Source organism: Antrostomus carolinensis, unplaced genomic scaffold (genome assembly GCF_000700745.2).
Source record: "Antrostomus carolinensis isolate BGI_N321 unplaced genomic scaffold, ASM70074v2 scaffold6921, whole genome shotgun sequence".
In the NCBI taxonomy this organism is placed as follows: domain Eukaryota; kingdom Metazoa; phylum Chordata; class Aves; order Caprimulgiformes; family Caprimulgidae; genus Antrostomus; species Antrostomus carolinensis.
This window is the reverse complement of record NW_010294838.1, coordinates 8,677-26,627: the sequence shown is the minus strand read 5'-3', so window position 1 is coordinate 26,627 and position 17,951 is coordinate 8,677. Positions and strand designations below refer to the sequence as shown.

General features: G+C 38.0%; 1 protein-coding gene across 1 annotated transcript in view; it reads right to left on the bottom strand.

Annotated features, from left to right (window-relative positions):
• GCC2 (GRIP and coiled-coil domain containing 2) overlaps positions 1 to 17,951 on the bottom strand; it is a 25,914-nt gene that overhangs the window by 2,265 nt on the left and 5,698 nt on the right. The window contains 16 exon segments of the mRNA XM_029087420.1: positions 951 to 1,090; positions 1,900 to 2,094; positions 2,411 to 2,628; positions 4,091 to 4,267; positions 5,998 to 6,119; positions 8,633 to 8,770; positions 9,466 to 9,543; positions 9,666 to 9,766; positions 10,308 to 10,470; positions 11,044 to 11,148; positions 11,518 to 11,682; positions 13,071 to 13,190; positions 15,899 to 15,997; positions 16,078 to 16,178; positions 16,845 to 16,914; positions 17,578 to 17,951. The exon segment at positions 17,578 to 17,951 is cut by the window's right edge and continues 21 nt beyond it. Of these exon segments, the coding sequence (XP_028943253.1) occupies positions 951 to 1,090; positions 1,900 to 2,094; positions 2,411 to 2,628; positions 4,091 to 4,267; positions 5,998 to 6,119; positions 8,633 to 8,770; positions 9,466 to 9,543; positions 9,666 to 9,766; positions 10,308 to 10,470; positions 11,044 to 11,148; positions 11,518 to 11,682; positions 13,071 to 13,190; positions 15,899 to 15,997; positions 16,078 to 16,178; positions 16,845 to 16,914; positions 17,578 to 17,951 (2,366 nt within the window).

Genomic DNA, 17,951 nt, shown 5'->3' with positions numbered 1-17,951 from the left:
CCCCATTCCCTGACCCCTGTGCTGCTGAGGGTGGGCAGAAGGGAGAGAAATTGGGAGCAAAGTGATGTGAGCCTAGGAAGAAGGGAGGAGTGGGGGAAGGTGGTGTAAGATGTGGTTGTTCTGTCTCACTGTGCTATTCGGATGAATGGTGATGAATTAAATTAATTTTTCTTCCCCAAGTTGAGTCTATTTTGCCCGTGACCATAACTGGTGAGTGAGCTGTCCCTGTCCTTCATCCTAATCCTGTGCCCCTTTGCTGTGATTCTCTTCCCATCTCACCGGGTGGGGGGAGTGAGTGCAGGACCGCATGGTCCTACCTGTGGTTAAACCGCCACAAGTACTAACTATTCAATTTCTGTGATAAAGAGTTGAAAAGTTAAATAAGCAATGTGGATTAAAGATTTAACAATATTCTAGTTCATTAAGAAACATTTTATAAAAGAAAGCTTAGCACATTTAGAGAATATGTTAATGTCAAAAATATTTTGAGAAAGTTCAGGGAGGTACAATCAAACCAAACTCTTTTAGCACATCTATCTCTGAAAATGCATGTTCTTTTAACTTAAGACAGTTAGAAGGACCTACAGGAAGAGAAACCAGACAATGCTTCCCTTGCAATTTACTGCTTTTATCTAAGTGAAAACAGTAAGGACACTTCACAAAACAATGAACTTTCAAACTCTTGAGGGTTTTTTTTGTAGCTGCTTTTACTCCTCTCCCCCCAACCCTGACTAGAAACTGGGGACAGGGAAACCACCACCAAAAAATCCCCCTGAAGTAAACTCTGGAAGTGTTAATTACTCCTGTGGTTTAAAAGCCCTTCCAAAATTAATTTTTGCATCACCAAATTTTCATAGATTTTCTGAAACATTTCTAGTATTAAACATTAGGTCTAGGAAACAGACTATAGAAATTAGAGCTGTCCCCACATTTCCTGCATGCCTGCTAACCTTTATTTGTTCCATTAGGATTGCATTGGTTGCTTCTGATTCACGAAGTAATTCATTCAAGTGATCAGCACTCTTCGCTGTTGTGTTTAGTTTCTGAATCAGTTCATCCTTGGTGAGTTCCGTTTGCCACTGAGATGCTTCTGCAATTAATTGGAACAAAAACCTGAGAGAAGGAAGAAGCACTTGCATCTACTTTATACGAACTTAACATTAGGACTTGATTAATGTAGTTTTCTTAGAAACAAACCACACAAATCCAAATGCGAAATTAACAGGCAACACGCTGCTGCGTGCTTGCTTTGTGATCTATCTGTGTGTATGTGAGTATAATACAAGGAGACTGGCAAATCAGTTCTAAGTACGTAAAGATAAATGGTTTTAATTTACCCCTTGCTTCCTACCCGTAGACAGATTTTCAACAATTCCCCACAAAGTGTTCAGTAGACTTTTAAAATATTAGATGCTACCATATATTTTTCTACTTTTCTGGGGATTCTCAGAACGCTGGTCTTCATACTGGCTTTCATTTTCCTAGAAAAAACCTATGAATAAATTCCTCTTCCCATAAGCCACATTAAGATGAACAGACATTTTATCCTTTCATTAATGAGAGTTAAATCAGTACTTAATTGTCTCTAGTAGAGACTAGTCCAGAATACAAAAAGTTCTGTAACTATTCACTGACTTGCTCATCCAGTCTTTTCCTTTTAGAAAGTCACAAATACAACATCTTTAACTCACTAAAACCTGTAGCAATGTTTTATTGTCAGTCCTTACTCAAGGACAAAACTCCTACAGAAATTCAGGGTAGTGTAAACTCAGTGGCACTAAATAGACCTGTGTCTTGCACCTAAAAGCATGAAAACACAATGTTCTCGGATGTTTTGAGGACATAAATTTCTCCAACTTATATAGGCAAGTGCTTCAAAAAGCCACATGTTCTACCCACCAAGTTTTGTTTCTGAGGAGTTCAGAAGTTGTTCCAAGGATGGTACATAGGTGCTGGCTGAAGAGACAGACTCTGTGTCCGTTGTTTCCATACCTTCTCCCTCTTCCCTAGCTACAGTGTGCACATCGAGAACAGGAAGGTCAGCGTTTCGCCGTTCTCTTAAGTTCTTCATTGCTGGATTTGAAACAGCTGGACCTGAAAGACAATTACCGATGTTTGCCAACAGAATGAAATCAGTAGGGCTGTTAAACAGGTATGACTGTCTCAGACTGAAGAACAGTACATAAAATAAGTCTTCAAAAAGGAAGGGGAGGAAAGGTGAAGAAAAGGGAGAAAGCCAGATACACACACAACTTTTATAATAGAAAATACAGCCTTTTACCTCCAAATGACCATTCCAATCAAAGCCTGTTTCTAAATACAAACTCGATTGGCAATTTTTACTTCAGTGCCTACGAAACTTGTATTTGTATCTAACCCAAGAAAACCTGCCAGTATGACTGAAAGTTACCTCTAGTGCTTGGTTCACTCTTGAGTTGGAAGAGCTGAGCTTCAACTCTAGACAGTTGCTGCTGAAGTGTCTCTACTGTCTTCCTGTGCTCTTCTTGCAGGTTCCTGACTTGATCTCTGAAATTGTTCCGGAGAGCTTCGTTCTGGGCTGTCAGCTGACTCAAAGTCTGGGCATGCTCTGTTTTCATGACCATGTTCTCAGACTGTATGGTGCAGAGCCTGAAAACAGCGTACAAACAAAACAAAAGAAACGAACTTTGCAGCAAAACACTTGTCATTTTTACATTTCAAAATGTTTACAGTTTAAAATAGCTTTTAATTCCTGTGTAGAATTACCTTGGAATGACCATGCAACTTGTTTCCATTTAAATTCCTCTTTTTAAAGAGAAAATCTCAGACTGAGAAAGTTACACTTATCACCTATTATATGAATACACTGTGCTATATAAACTCTTGATTTCTATTTCAGAACACAAAATTCTGACATATTTTGGAAAAAAAGAGTATTAGAGACACTGTGGTCTAAACATTCTTAAATTCTAAAATTGCAACATGGCTGTTTACAGCGTCATATAGGGCATGTCACTTACCTTTACTCAACTTCCTTTAATTTTTATGTACCAAACACTTATGCAGGACTTCTGAAAACGTAAGTTTCTAAGAAGCTAAGTTTAATTTCTTTAAGCTTCGACTTTCAGTGCAAAACAGGGTAGAAGAGAGTAGTTGTTAGCAAGAAAAACGTCAGTAACACATCAGTTGTACTTGGTTTGGAGGTATTCCAGAAGCAAGACTAAATTGTCACAAGCAATTAAACAAGTGCATGTATGGAAAGATTAAGCATAGGACTTGCCCTTATAAGCAGACAAACTTAAATGTAGCCAGAGTAGCAAAGAGCGAGTCTCTCTGGGTACAAAGGGAAGCCACTGTGATGTAGCTTATTTCCAGAAAAATGCAAAAGGACATAATTTAGTTGATTACAATGAATCATAATGTGGCTATCAGGAACAGGTGAAACAATACAAACATAGAGACAAGAAGTTAACTTGGTTCCTAACACGAAGTGGTAATTTCTACTGAATATTTCATGTGAACTCCTTTGTACCCTAAATAAGGAAAAAAAGGCAAGACCCTTTCTGAAGAGTTCAGGTATTAGGTACTCATGTGATTCTTCAAGAAGTGACACAGATTAAACATTCATTTTGAAAGAAATAGCAAAATAACATTGTGGCAAGCAAAAAAATTAAAAAACAGTACTTTCTGTAAGAAAGGACACAGGACTGGATGTTTTGTCAGTGAAATTGTTTGCTCTGCATTTAACTAACTGATTTTCTAATAGGAAACATGCATAAAATTTAGTTGAGCAGTCCAAGACAAATGTAGTGCTGAGCATTTAACTTAAAAATAGTCAACGTGCTTAAGAAATGTTAATTTTCAAATTTGGTAGTTAACAGGTAGAGAGCTTGCAGAAATCTCTAATGCCCTGATCAGCTACTACTTCATTTTCATTGCTGAAACTTATGAAGGCTGATGAAAAATAGCAAACAATACTTTTGAAAATTCCTTTAACTTCCTCAGCAGTTATGCCCTTTCTGTGGGAAGTACAGTTATAAGCCTCTGCATGCCCAGCCCTTACAGTTCACACAAAATAAATTATCTGTATCTATTCATCAGCAGACCATACTTTTCACGGAGTTCTGCCTCTTTTGTAACGGTCTCTTGCAGCATCTTATTGTGTCTTTCCAGCAGGGTGTCGTGTTCAGACTGCAATGCCTGGAGTTCAGATGCATTCATCTGTGAATTATGCTGAGCATCTTGCAGCTTAACTTTAAGTTGATCTATCATGATTTCCAACTGCTCTCTATGAGGGGGAAAAAAGAAATAACACACATTTTAAAACAATTATATTATTTCAGAACCTGTATTATATCCACAATGTTTTTGACAGCTGATCCAAACTGCTTATTTATTAAATCAATACAACACCACAACCAAAAGAACCTTAGAATGCGACTGCAGCAGAAACAATGAGGAAAATTCTGATCGTTTTTCGATATAGGTACAAACAGGTTTATTACATCCCACCCGAACTGCTACCACTTTCTACTTCAAGCTGATTTGGAGCAATAGGACAAAAGAGGAATAATATATGACATGCAGATGGAAGAAATAATTTCTTCTTAGAAGTTGTGGAGGTTTTTGGTTTGTTTAGTAAATGCACATCAGTTCAATGAGACTGAATACAGAAGACATGGTTGGAGGATATTTTGAGCAAAGGACTAGCAACATCAATCCATAAAACCAGATAAAACTCTGTTGGTCAGAAATAAATCAAAATCAGACATACCAGGAGGAAAAAGTCTTAAGTCACACACAATCTCCTTTTATGCCTTCTGTATTTGTATATGCAGACATTTCCATTATCTCATGAGCTGTATATCTCATTAAGCCTTAGAGTTGATATTTGTAAATAATTTCTTTGAAAATCATTTGTCATCTGTTTATTGCTTCATTACTTGGCCACTTTGTTTCCAAGGTGACCCTCTTTCACAAAAACCTAACAATACCACAACTTCCTAAAATTCCGCAAAAAGGAGAGACAAGTTATTGCAATTTGCTTGCTCCAAAGAAAAAACGGAGTAGATGTATTTAAAAAACCCCAAACAAGCCGTAAAACCAAAGTCCTCCAACGAAGCACCCGTCTCCCTCTGGTGGATTTTCAGCAGCAATTGCAGGTGCTGTTTTAACATTTGTGTCAGAAATTACTTGTGACATCTCGCACATAAGCATGCAGTCTGTCACCAAAGACAGCTATCAATACCTTATAAAAGTAACTTATAAAAACTGATCTACTTTTGCAGTGGGTTTGGCCATTTTCTGAAGTGAATCTGAATTTACCTGGCATACAATTATGCTTAATTTATTTTCAGGGAACTTCTGGCAGTGTAACTTTTTTGGCATGTCTTTCCTCATGCAACAACTAGTAAGACAATGGTATTTAATAAATCTGCTAGGACTGATGACTGAATTGGCAGTCAGAGCTTTAGCCACACTAAACCATTCCTTCCTGAAAAAAGTTCAGCTCAAAAAAAAAGTGAGCTCAGCTGAACAGTACCAATCTGTTCTTTTCTTCTCAGTTGGAAATGGTGCTTTGCTGAAAACTTTGTGTCAGAGAAAATGATGTGTCACACACAGAAGATGCTGACTAATTTCTTCTAACATCTTACTTCTCCATCTAACTCTACCAACAGATGATCTACACAAAAGTAAATGTTAAAAAAGACAAATGAAGGAATTAGAAACTATCACAGTACCACCATGGTACAAATTGATGATCTTTCTTCTGTTCAGACAGGCAGAGCCAGTTGGATTAAAGATCAGATCCAGTTTATAGAAATAAAGAGGCTTTTTTTTAAAAAAACAACCAAACAAAGTAAATGGGCGAGCAAACTGCCTCCTTTCTGATATTTTCCTTATTTAAGCAAAGAGTTAAATGGAGGGAATCACTTGTTGGTCAGAAATTAGCAAAGGCAAACACAATAACTCGAGTATAAGTATTTTTCTGTATGCATATAAAAATTTTAGTTTTACCTTTCTTGCTTGGCTCCCTCAGATTCCGTCTGAGACACAGATTTATTCTTTTGCTGTTTTAGAACATTATGAACACGGACTTTGTAGCTCTCAAATTCAGATGTAACAGATGCTTGTTCAGCCTATCACATAGAAAATAAACCCTTAATAAGTTATGCTATTGATTATTGCTCCCTTATTTCTTTAAGATGAAATGCATCTTACATTGGAAAACAAACAAACAAACAACTACCTGTTGCATTTTCTTCTTTTAAATGGGTAATTGAAATTGTGATTACCATAACAGATCATGTTTCTTTGGACCTTAACTGAGTATCATAAAATATGAAGCTTAATAAGGAGACACAAATTTTTAATATACCAGTATTAAAGAAAAGAAAGAATACTTGCAAATTCAAAAATGGTATTCAACAGAGATTGACAAGCAAGGGGTTCTATCAAACAGCTTTTAATGAAGGAAAGCTGAAGGGAAAAAAAAAAATTCTGTTTTCCTTTCATACTACCCAGGTGACAAAAATCTAATATTCTTTAAAGTTACACATAACTCTTGAGGAGTTAAGTCAGTCTTAATGGTAATATACAGCACAAGATACAATATTATAGTTGATTGTAAGGTTTAGTCTGCCTTCTCTTCTAAATTCAGCTGATACATGAGTTTCTGTGGACATACAGTACTCCAGATGGGGTCTCTGCTCTGGTGAGACCCCACAGACCCCACCTGCAGTACTGCATCCAGCTCTGGAGTCCTCAGCACAGGAAAGACATGGACCTGTTGGAGCAGGTCCAGGGGAGGGCCACAAAAATGATGAGAGGGATGGAACACCTCTCCTATGAAGAAAGGCTGAGAGAGTTGGGGTTGTTCAGCCTAGGGAAGACAAGGCTCCAGGGACACCTTATTGTGGCATTTTAATACCTGAAGGGGGCCTATAATAGAGACGTGGACAGACTTTTTAGCAGGGCCTTAGCGATAGGACAAGGAGTGATGGTTTTAAATTAAAAGAGGGGAGATTTAGACTAGATGTAAGGAAGAAATTTTTACAATGAGGGTGGTGAAACACTGCAACAGGTTGCCCAGAAAGGTGGTTGAAGATATCCCCGCTCACTGCAGGAGGGGTTGGACTAGATGACCTTTAAAAGGTCCCAACCCAAACCATTCTAAGATTCTATAATTACCTCACAACACAGTAGCTTCATCCTTGACTGTACGCTATACAGCAAGAATTATTCCCATCCTTCAAGTACTCCTGTTGTATATTTTTCTAAGAAAACAGAGATGCAGGTTTTCATTCTTGGATCTTCGGAGAAGCTCATGGATTCATTAATCATCCTTGAGATGACTAAGATGCTCTCATCTTCAAGAGGAGGATTTTGGCAAGTTTCTCTTCAGCTGAATTGATGAGTGAAATTCCACAGTAGTGACCCTGACTAGGCACTGCTCCAGCTTTTCTGGAGTCTGTAAGATTTGTGGGCATTTTCTTTAAATTAATCCTTCTCTTTTCTTCCAGTCAAACTATGTGAATATTCCTTAGTCCTCAGGCACACAGCCTTAAATGTGAGCATAACTTCTGCCTTCTAACCTACTATCTGCTTTGGTGTTCACCTTTCCTTTAGACAGAATCCTGCTTTGTTATAACATCTTGTATAACCCTGTAATAACATCTATTTTTTAGATGTAGGGCATCTAAAGAGGAAGGCTAATCTTCTAACAGCTTCAAGCCTTGCCATCATGGAAGATCTACATCCTTACTGGTTTCACACCACCATGGAGAGATATGGTAAGTCCCCAGTTATGAAGAATGCTTTTGTAAAGCTATGATCCATGTCTTTCAGTACGACTCAGGCACGCCTCCTGTAGCAGCAACCACAAAGTTTGTCCATTTCAGTTCACCTTTTTAAAATTTAGAAGTTTTTTGAGAGGCTGCATTCAAGTGTTACTTGCCTGCAGGATGCACCCCTATCATAGAGAAGGGGCCATAGCATGGTGCAGTAATCTCCATAAAGACAGTTTGAACATAACAGTCCTACTGTATTCCGAATCTCTGTGTCTCCAGTGCAAAAAAAACCCCCAAAACAATTCCAGGAACAACTAACACAATGTTGTATGGACCAAAAAACCAGAAATAATAAAAACCTCAGCAATAGTGTCAGTTTCACATGTAGTTCAGCTGACAATTAAGAAGCTGCTCATAGAGCAGCATATTAAAAGGTGCTTGCAAGTATATTTTCTACTTTTTTTTTTAAGTGGTATCTGTGTTAACTGATTTAACATGGAACAAATTATATTCCTTTTTGTTTGTTCTTTTCCCCTTTTCTTTAAAGACTTCTCTTTTTCCCTGCAGTGTATACTTGCTGATCATCTTAAATGAACTCCGACTCCCCACTACCACTACAAGGTTCTCCCTCCTGGAAATACAAGAGTGCAGTCCAGACATTCCACCACAGGTGACACATGACAACCAGGGCAGAGCCTGGCTTGTCCTCTATACCACTACTCAAATATGTTAAGCACGGGGTAATTCCTGACAGAGAAAGAGAGAAGAGTGAAAGATCTGCAAAATACTAGTAGAGGAGTAGGCAGAGAGTGCAGTAAATCTCCCTTCTGAAGTCTCTGACATTACTTCTTCCCCCGGAGTACCTGGGCTGCTCTGCACTCTTCCTGCAAGGTTGCAATTTTTTGCTGGTAGGTGCTCAGCGTACGCTGGTGCTGCTCCGAAGACGTTCGCAATTGTTCCTGAACTTTATGCTTCTCAGATGTCAGTACAGCCACTTGAATCTGAAAAAGTCAGTTGAAAACTTCACTATGATAAATTTTTTTCTTCCCTCTCCAAGGGGATGTGCCACAGAGAACACAGGATTCTACTACAGTAATTCCTGCACAGAACTGGTGAATATAATAAAAACAGACGTGGGTTACCATGTACTTAATTAAAAAGATATATGATGTTGTTTAAAGAGGGTATTAAAGATAAAATTATAGTGGTGGGGTGGCAGCATTTAAGAAAGCCAACCACTCCCCTTTCCCTCCCCTTTCCTGCTACACCTTTCATTATATTCCATTCCTATTCTGCCCAACCACCAAAATTTATACAGATGGACAACACTCAAGATTTTTGCTGACAATGTTGCATTGTTTGTTTTTAAACCGAGCAATTTCAATTTTTAAAGGCATTAAGACATTAAAGACATATTTTAAAGCATATCACATACACAAGCTTCAAACTACACAGTCCTCTCTTTTGGTGGAAAGGGAAAGGAAAAAAGGAACAAGAAAGGATAAACTTCTTTAAAGAACATGACGGGGAATATTTGGGGAAAGCAAACAGACAAAACTTAAGAAAAAGAACCAGTAACACAGTAGTAAAAAAAACCTTTTCATTCTTCAGCCTATATTCCACCCATCCAGTACAAATCACACCCGTATTACTTAAATAAGAAACTTTATACTAACAAAGAATTGAAGTTTCTTGCCTTATAGGCTTCCACTTGTTGTTGACTGGCTTCCAGTTCCCCTTTTAATGATGCCTGCAACATTAGATGGTCATTTTCCTGCATGATAAAATTATCTGGTTATTAAAAAACCTAAACTTCAGCAACTTAATAATTCAGCTACCAGCCTGTTTTAAAAGTTAGTTTAAAAACTGAATATAGTTAGTGACATCTGGACTTACAGCTTGTTTTGAATCAGCCAGTTCTTTTTTGGTTTTTACCAGGAGTTGTTTTATCTTGGCATTTCTTTCCTCATCCTGTTGCATAGTTGACTGAAGTGACTCTAATGCAGAAAACAGCAGTTATATACAAAGGAAACTTCCCCTCCTATACTACCTTAAAAATATTGGAAAAATATTTAAGCAAATTCTGACACATGCAAACAAGTAGCTTACAGTAAGTTTAGTATCCTATTTCCAAGTATCACAAAGATCTTCAAATAAATGACATTGTTTTAAGAGTTACACTTAAAGATAGGAAGAAATGAAATTTGTAACCTCATGCTAACTAGTAAAGCTTTATGAGTTGGTAAGTCAGAATGATAACTGTCAGTCACTGACTTTCAGAACTTATTATTAACTTAATCTGGTAAGAAATACAGTTTATCAGCCAGGCAATTTAGCTTTTATATGATGAATACTAGATCAAGTGACTGATAACCTAGCAAAGTTTCCTTTATGGAAAAGTAATTTTGACTATGCAGCTGCTCAGTATTCCCTGCAAACCTGACTCTCACTCATGAACCTGAGAAGTGGTTTCTGAATCATATTTTTTTCCATTGCTAACTATACCATAAAGACTCTTGTTGTTTATAGTTTACTCACTTATTTCTTCCTGTAGGGTCTCTTGCTTCTGTTTCTGAATCCCTGTCTCTTGCTCAAGATCTTCTATTCTGCTGTCTTTATCAGTAATCTTCTGATTAAGTTCTTTTACTAGCCTTTCATAGTCAGCTATTTCCATATCCATCAGCGTACTCTTTTGAGCATCCTGCAAGTTACACACAATGAAGTTACAGCTTACAATCTGCCTTGACTGCTAAGAATTTTTAAATTATATTAAAAAACTCTTTTTCCCATCTAACAAAAACTTTATCCATAACCACAAGCAACACCCATTCATCAGGTTTCCATATCCTCAGTAAATAATCTGTTTTCAAACAAGAACCAGAGCTTTGAAAAACCTGTTGCTAGTTTTAACAGTTTTACCAGGAGGTATTCTGCAGATATTAGCTTCTATGATCTTCAGTCCTTACAACAAGGGCAGTTTCTGAACAGCGCACCATACAAGTACTCCAGACATCTGAATTCTCTTCCTATTTCTACTCATGACAGGCCCATAACCCAAGCTAAAACAAATAAATAAAAATAATAAAAAACCCCCAAACCCTAAAGTACACATCGTCTCTCCAAACACAGAAGCAAGGGTAAGAACCCTCATGTTTTCCCTTTTGCAAACCTTGGGCTTTAAAATCCTCAGAACAGAAAAGGAGGCATTCAGCATGGCAAGATGGGCCAAAATCTTGGGTAGCCTGTTAAGCACCAACATGAACAGCAACTCTACCTTTCTGGCCAGCTCTAGTTCTTGCATAGTTTTCTGCAGATGTTTCTTTTCCTTCTGAAGTTGCATCTGAAGCTCCTCCATTTCTCGGAGAGCACCACTGTGTTCCTGAAACGTAAACACTTCTCAATTATGCAGTCCAATTTCAAAATGGATGTCAGCATCTATTTACACTTAAACACACTTAGGTTGTACACAGATAATTGATTTCTGTTTTAGGAAATCGCTGGAAACCAAAGAAAAACAGAAGATTATGAAGTGTTTTTCACATTCTGTAACAAACCCCAAACTACTCTAAGTGACAGCCTTCCTAAGTACTTTTAATGAACAGCCCAAGCCTTCAAAAAACACCGAGTCAAGTAACAAGAAGAGAAAGTATGGACTTGTTCTATAAAAACACCGTTTACAAAGGTCTAACAGCAGTCACCCAGTGAAAGCAATGCTTCAGCCCATTTGCCATCTCTACAGAATACTTACTTTTATTTTCTGTTCTTTTAGAAGCTTTTCAGCCTCTAGTTCTTTATCAGCCTTTGCCTTGGCTTTTTGCATCTCCAGTATCTGAGCTTCCAGCAGTTTACCATTATACTGCAGTGTTTCAACACGAGCCAGGAGATCTTCATTAGTAGAGTGTAACTGATCATGCTAAAATGACCATAATAAAGATGATAATGTAAGCTGAGTTTGTGTATGACTTTGACAGATAAAATATTGTTTCTATTTAAAAAACCAACACCACCAATTTCTATCCAACTCCCTTAAAAACAGCACTCCTACAGATGAGCCCTCTTCATCTTAATTGTTTGAAACTAGATAAAGAAATAGGCTAAATCAAAGTCACTAGCACAATCTGATTATTTTGTTCAGAGTTCATTCGCCCAGCTTTCTTTAAGATGGCTAGGACTACAAGAAATCAGAAAAAAATAAATAACTCAACATTTATGCTTTCTGCAAACATCACCTTCTTCCCACAATAATATGCAATGTTTGAGTACTTATTACCCCACTTCAAATACAGCTGCTGTGTTTATAAATAAATGATCATACTGTTAATCCCTAAAAAAGATTTAACTGCAGCACCAAGTCTTCAATGAGATCTTATGAGTACACAGTAAGAACTCCTCCTGTATCTGGGCTATTTTTGAAATGTTTTTAACAGATTTAATTTTGACATCTTCAGTGATTTATCTCGGTCTCTATTATGCAGATTAAGAATGAATTATAAGTGAAGGAAGTTGCCAATTACCTAAACAGTGATTTTATTTACAAAATGCTTCATAACAAACTCGAAAATTTAATGCCTGTGTACCCATCAGAGTATCTGTGACTATTTGTCATTTCTTCCTACGCTGTTCACTACACGCTTCTGTTTCTAAGGAAATGGTGGCCTTGGTGTAATTGTGTATGGGACCTGGGAGTTTAAATCCTAAATCCCAAACCCACTGTGGTTAACTTTGCAAAAATTTGTCTCACAGCTGCTTAATTACCATCTTAGACCCTTCTGAATGCCACTGTAGTACTCTACAATGCATCCTAAAGTCTCATCCTTGTGAAAGATGCAAAAAACAGAATTAATTTAGCATGTTTAAACATTCTGTTGATTAAATAACACAACCACATTTTGTCTAAGAAACAGACAGAAAAAAAACCAGTTAAGGGTTACTGTACTTTGTGAAAAGTTTAGGTGTGAAATCAGAGAAATAGTGCAATACTTCATTGTTACATCTTGTACATGCAGCAGAGTTGTGTGTCTAAACCAAGTCACAGGCCATCAACTGCTCTTTTCTGTGAGCTGACCTGGAGTAAATGAAACCCTTCCTTATTGAAAAAGCCAGACATTCTAGATAGATCTACCTTAGTCAAGGCCCAGATAAGATATCAGATGTCGAAAAATAACCCACCTCTGAATTCCAAAATGCACTTATGTTATGAAACTATCTATAGTAACAATCACATAAATAGAATTTACATTCAATAGGTAAAATAGATTTTACTGTAATTATCAACAGATCAGATACACATACAGAACTGACCTGCTGGGATGACACCTGTAGCTGTCTTGTGAGGTCATCTATCTGACGTTCAAGATTATTTGCTCTGCCTTTTTCAGAATCCAGCTGTTCTCCTTGCTTATCGTATTCCATCAAAAGATTCTTAAAACATGCAAACACAAAACCACCATTTGTCACAATATACATTGTATAAGCACATCCCATACCTCAGATGCTTACTTATCTTCCTATTATTTCAGCATATGAGCTGTCTTGTCGCAACACCAGAAATATCAGAATGAAATTAAAACTATCGTTCCATTACAGGCTCTGGGAGAAACCCTCTTCAGCTCACGACATTCTAGAATAATTCAGGTTGGAACAGACCTCTACATGCAACTTCCTGTTTAAAAAGCAGGGTCAGCAGTGAGATCAGACCAGGTTGCTCAGAGCTTTGTCCAGTCAGGTCCTTCCAAGGACCTGCCTCCAAGAATGGAGATGGCACTACACCTCCGGGCAACCTGTTCCAAAGCTCAACCATCCTCACAGCGTAGAAATGTTTATCCATGTATCCTGTTGGAATCTCTCACTTCAGTTTACGACTACTGTCTCTCACCTTGCACTGCCATTAATAATGATTTTATTTTCTTTATAATGTCTATGTAGGTACTGAAAGGCTGCTATTAGGTCCCTTTGAAGACTCCTCCAGGCTGAGTAATTTCTCAGCCTTTTACATCACTTCTTTCAGTCCCTTGACCATCCTGGTCACCTTCCACTGAAACCACTTCAAGTTATCAATGTCTTTCTTGTATATGGGGGGAGGAGAAGGGATAAGACTAGTTGCAGTACTCTCAATGATATCATAGAATAATTTAGGTTGGAAAAGACCTTTAAAATCATAGAGTCTAACCACTAACCCTAATACTGTCAAGTCCACCACTAAACCATGTCCCTAAGCACCACATATACACATCTTTTAAATACTTCCAGGGATGGTGACTCAACCACTTCCCTGGGCAGCCTGTTCCAGTGCTTGACAACCCTTTTGGTGAAGAAATTTTTACTAATATCCAATCTAAACCCTCCCTGGTACAACTTGAGGCCGTTTCCTCTTGTTCTATCACTTATTACTTGGGAAGAGACCGACACTCACCTTGCTATACCCTCCTTCCAGGTAGTTGTAGAAAGCAATAAGATCTCCCCTCAGCCTCCTTTTCTCCAGGCTGAAAAACAACCCCAGTTCCCTCACCTGCTCCTCATCAGACTTGTGCTCCAAACCCTTCACCTTCATGGGAGTGCTGACCAAAGAGAGATAATGACTTCCCTCGATCTACTAGCTGTATTCGTGTTCTTGCAGCCCAGGATGCTGTGGCCACCCTTGGTACCAGAACACAGCTTTCCCATTCTTAGTGCACTGCCTACCAAAACCCTGAAATTCTTTTCAGCAAACACATGGTCCCCAGCTCGTATCAAGGAGTTCCTCTCTCCCACATGAAAAACTTTCCATCGGTCTTTGCTGAACTTCAGAAGGTTTCTGTCAGTCCACTCCTCATGCCTCGAATCATAGAATGTTGGAAGGGACCCACAAGGATCATTTGAGTCCAACTCTTGCCCCAACATAGGACAGTCACAAGATTCAGACCATGTGTCTGAGAGTGTTGGCCAAATGTTTCTTGAATATTGTCAGGCTTGGAGCCATGACCAATTCCTTGGGAGCCTGTTCCAGTGCTCCACCACCCTCTGGGTGAAGAACCTTTTCCTAATGTCCAACCTAAGCCTCCCCTGGCACATCTTCCTGCCATTTCCCCTGGTCCTGTCGTTGGTCACCAGAGAGAAGAGATCAGCGCCTGCCCCTCCTCTTCCCCTTGTGAGGAAGTTACAGACTGTGATGAGATCTCCTCTCAGTCTCCTCTCCTCCAGGCTGAACAAAACAAGTGACTTCAGCCTCTCCTCATATTGCTTCCCCTCTAAGCCCTTCACCAGTTTAGTGGCCTGTCTAGGTCTCTCTGGATGGAAGTCCACTGACTGTTTCCAATTAGGAATAATGTGAGAACCTGATGAATGCATAATCCATCACCTTCTCCAAGTCACTGTTAAACAGGACAGGTGCCAGTATAGACCCCTTTGGCACTCCATTTTTATTATTGGCATCTAGTACAAGCCATTAATTGCTACTCTCTGAGACAAACTATGCAACTTTTTTTTTTTTATTATTTTTAAGCACCCATTCAGTTTTTCATCCCTTTAGATCGTAATGTCCTAGCACAGATACAACAGTACTGTGAGAGAGCATCATAAGCCTTCCTAAAGTCAAGGTAAGTGACATCCACTGTTCTCCTCTCATCCACAACTCCATCTGTTTTATGATGGCAGGCAATCAGATTAATCAGACACAGTCTACTCTTGGGGGATTGATGCTGACTGTCCCCAGTCACCTGCTTCTGCTTCGTGTGCCCAGAAACGTGCTCCAAGAGGACACACTCCCAGGGAATTGTTAGCTTATATCTTTTATCGCTTAAGGACTTTCTAACTGATCCTCAGTAACGTACTTTGAAGGATACATAAGGATTTATATTTTGTCTCAGCAACACATTGTTTTGATATATATGGTGCTAGATCTAAAAGGTTTTAAAATAACATCCATTAGAAAGAAATTGCCTTATTTTCTTCTGCTAGTAGCTGCACTGTTAAGTTACTAAAACCTTACATTTCTTGATTTGGGCACTCAACTGCACTGACACAATTTCTTTTGCCAAACATATTTGCACAAGTAAATAGCAATATATATCCAGGCTAGGCTTCAAAAGCAAAGTATTTTCTGACAGTTAACTATCTTTTGTTAAACTATTCTTATATTTAACTATTCTTACCTTATAGCTTTCAGCTCCTTGAATGACTTCTTTCATTGAAGCAGACAACTGATCTTTTTCTGATCGAACCAACTCCAATTCTTCCCTCAGAGTCTGCACCTTATTAAAAAAAAGCGTCTGTCATTAAAACAGAACCCCACATGCAGAGTGTTCTTCATATTAAGAAGCAGTCAGGGTACCTCTTTTCGACTGGCATCTAATTCTTTCTTTGCTTTCACAGCAACAACCTTAATTTTATTTAGCTTCTCTCCTTTTTCTGCAGATTCTTTTTCCAGTCTTCCTAAAATAAATAAGCATGAAAGTGAAAAAATAAGCCTCTCCTCTCCCTAATAAATGAAGTTAAATTCAATTCAATCAGAACACAAATACTAACATGACTTTAAACCAAAACAAAATATAAAGCAGGGGGAGATGGGGAGATGTTAAAATGTTTCATTCAGTTAAGCATTTAAATTTGAAGCTGAAACATCCAGCTGCACAGACAGCTTAGGGACAATGTTTCCCTGTTTCAGAGGTTTCCATCACAGTTAACGTTAAAAGCTGTAATCCTGCCTACTTCTACATACAGCTCTAACAACTCGGAACCATTTTCTTTCTAATGTGTTGGGATAACTGCAATGAGGCAACAATAGCTTTGGCAACCTTGGGGATTCTCACTAACACAACTATTTCCCATATTTAAAGATTAAATCTACTACACTGTTTATAGCCAAATGTACACTGGAAGAAAAAACTTTAAGAAATATCAAGTATTAACCAACTTAAGATTGATAAGAATATTTTAAATCCCCAACGGAAGGAATATTGTAGGAAGTTGCATTGATACCATCCCCACCTTCCTTGGCTTGCAGGAAATACAGGACAATTATGCAGAGAAAGAAAACCTAACAATTCAAGAACCCCAAACTGAATATATATATATATAAGAGAACAGTGAGAAAGATACCAATTTTTTCTTGCAGCTCTGCTACTGAAGACTGTTGATCAGTTTTCTCAGTCACTGACTCCATTAAATTCTGTATTATAAACAAAGATACAAGAAGTATTACAAAAATTTCTGTGTGGTATCTGTTTTTCCCCTAACAAGCCACCAGAAGTTTCAGCTACAGCTAGACCGTGTCTACAGTCTTACTACCAAGAAAGTCTTTATGTGCAATTTCATATCAGCTTAGTAACTGAAAAGCAAACTTTTAACAGCTGCTTTCCATCCTGTCCAAGGAAAAAATGGGAGGCCATTAATTCTGCAGCTGTCAAGTTTTACACAACCATCAATTCCCAGGACCTCAAGTTAGGAGTAGCTAAAGCAGATCAAGCAGGAGTTTTATTTAAGAAGGAACCAAAGAAAGTTAGAGGTGAAAGATTATGAGGTCAGTTAGTCCATCTAGTTAAATGATCACTTAGAGGGGTATTGATAGGAAGAGAGGTTCAAGTACAAGCAACTTTTGTCAAAATAGCATTATGCTTGGTTTTGTTTCATTGCCTTTTTCCTGTGGGGAGGGAGGGGATTTTGAGGTGCTAGGAAACTCAGAAACTTGGTTTCTAGAAGGGAAACTCACTTTCAGGCCAAGGGAAAAAAAAAAGAATGAAAGAAAAAAAAGAGAGAATTGAAAGTATTTTTTGAACCTTAATTCTGAAGACTTTAGAGGTTTAGTCTGTATACTTCAATAACAAAATATAACCTTTAGAGAACTCAGTTCGTCTTTCACATTTCTAAGTTCAGTTTCCTTTTGTTCCAGAATGAAATTTAAGTCGTCTTGTTTTTCTGATCCTTTTTGCTGTTCTTGTATTTGACTTTCATAAAAAACAAGTTTTTGAGTGATCTCTTCAATATTAACTAAAAGATCTTGATTTTCAATCCTTGTTTTTTCACTGGCATTCTTCAGCTCCTGGATATCATGTTGAAGTGCCTCTTTTTCAGACAACACTCCTTCCAATTCTTCTCTCAAGAGATCCTTCTCTTTTTCAAAATCCTGAATCAAGGATCTATGCTCTGCATCTTGAGCTGCATTTTCTTCCTCTAGTCTCTCAACTTCCTGTTGCAAACGAAGAACTT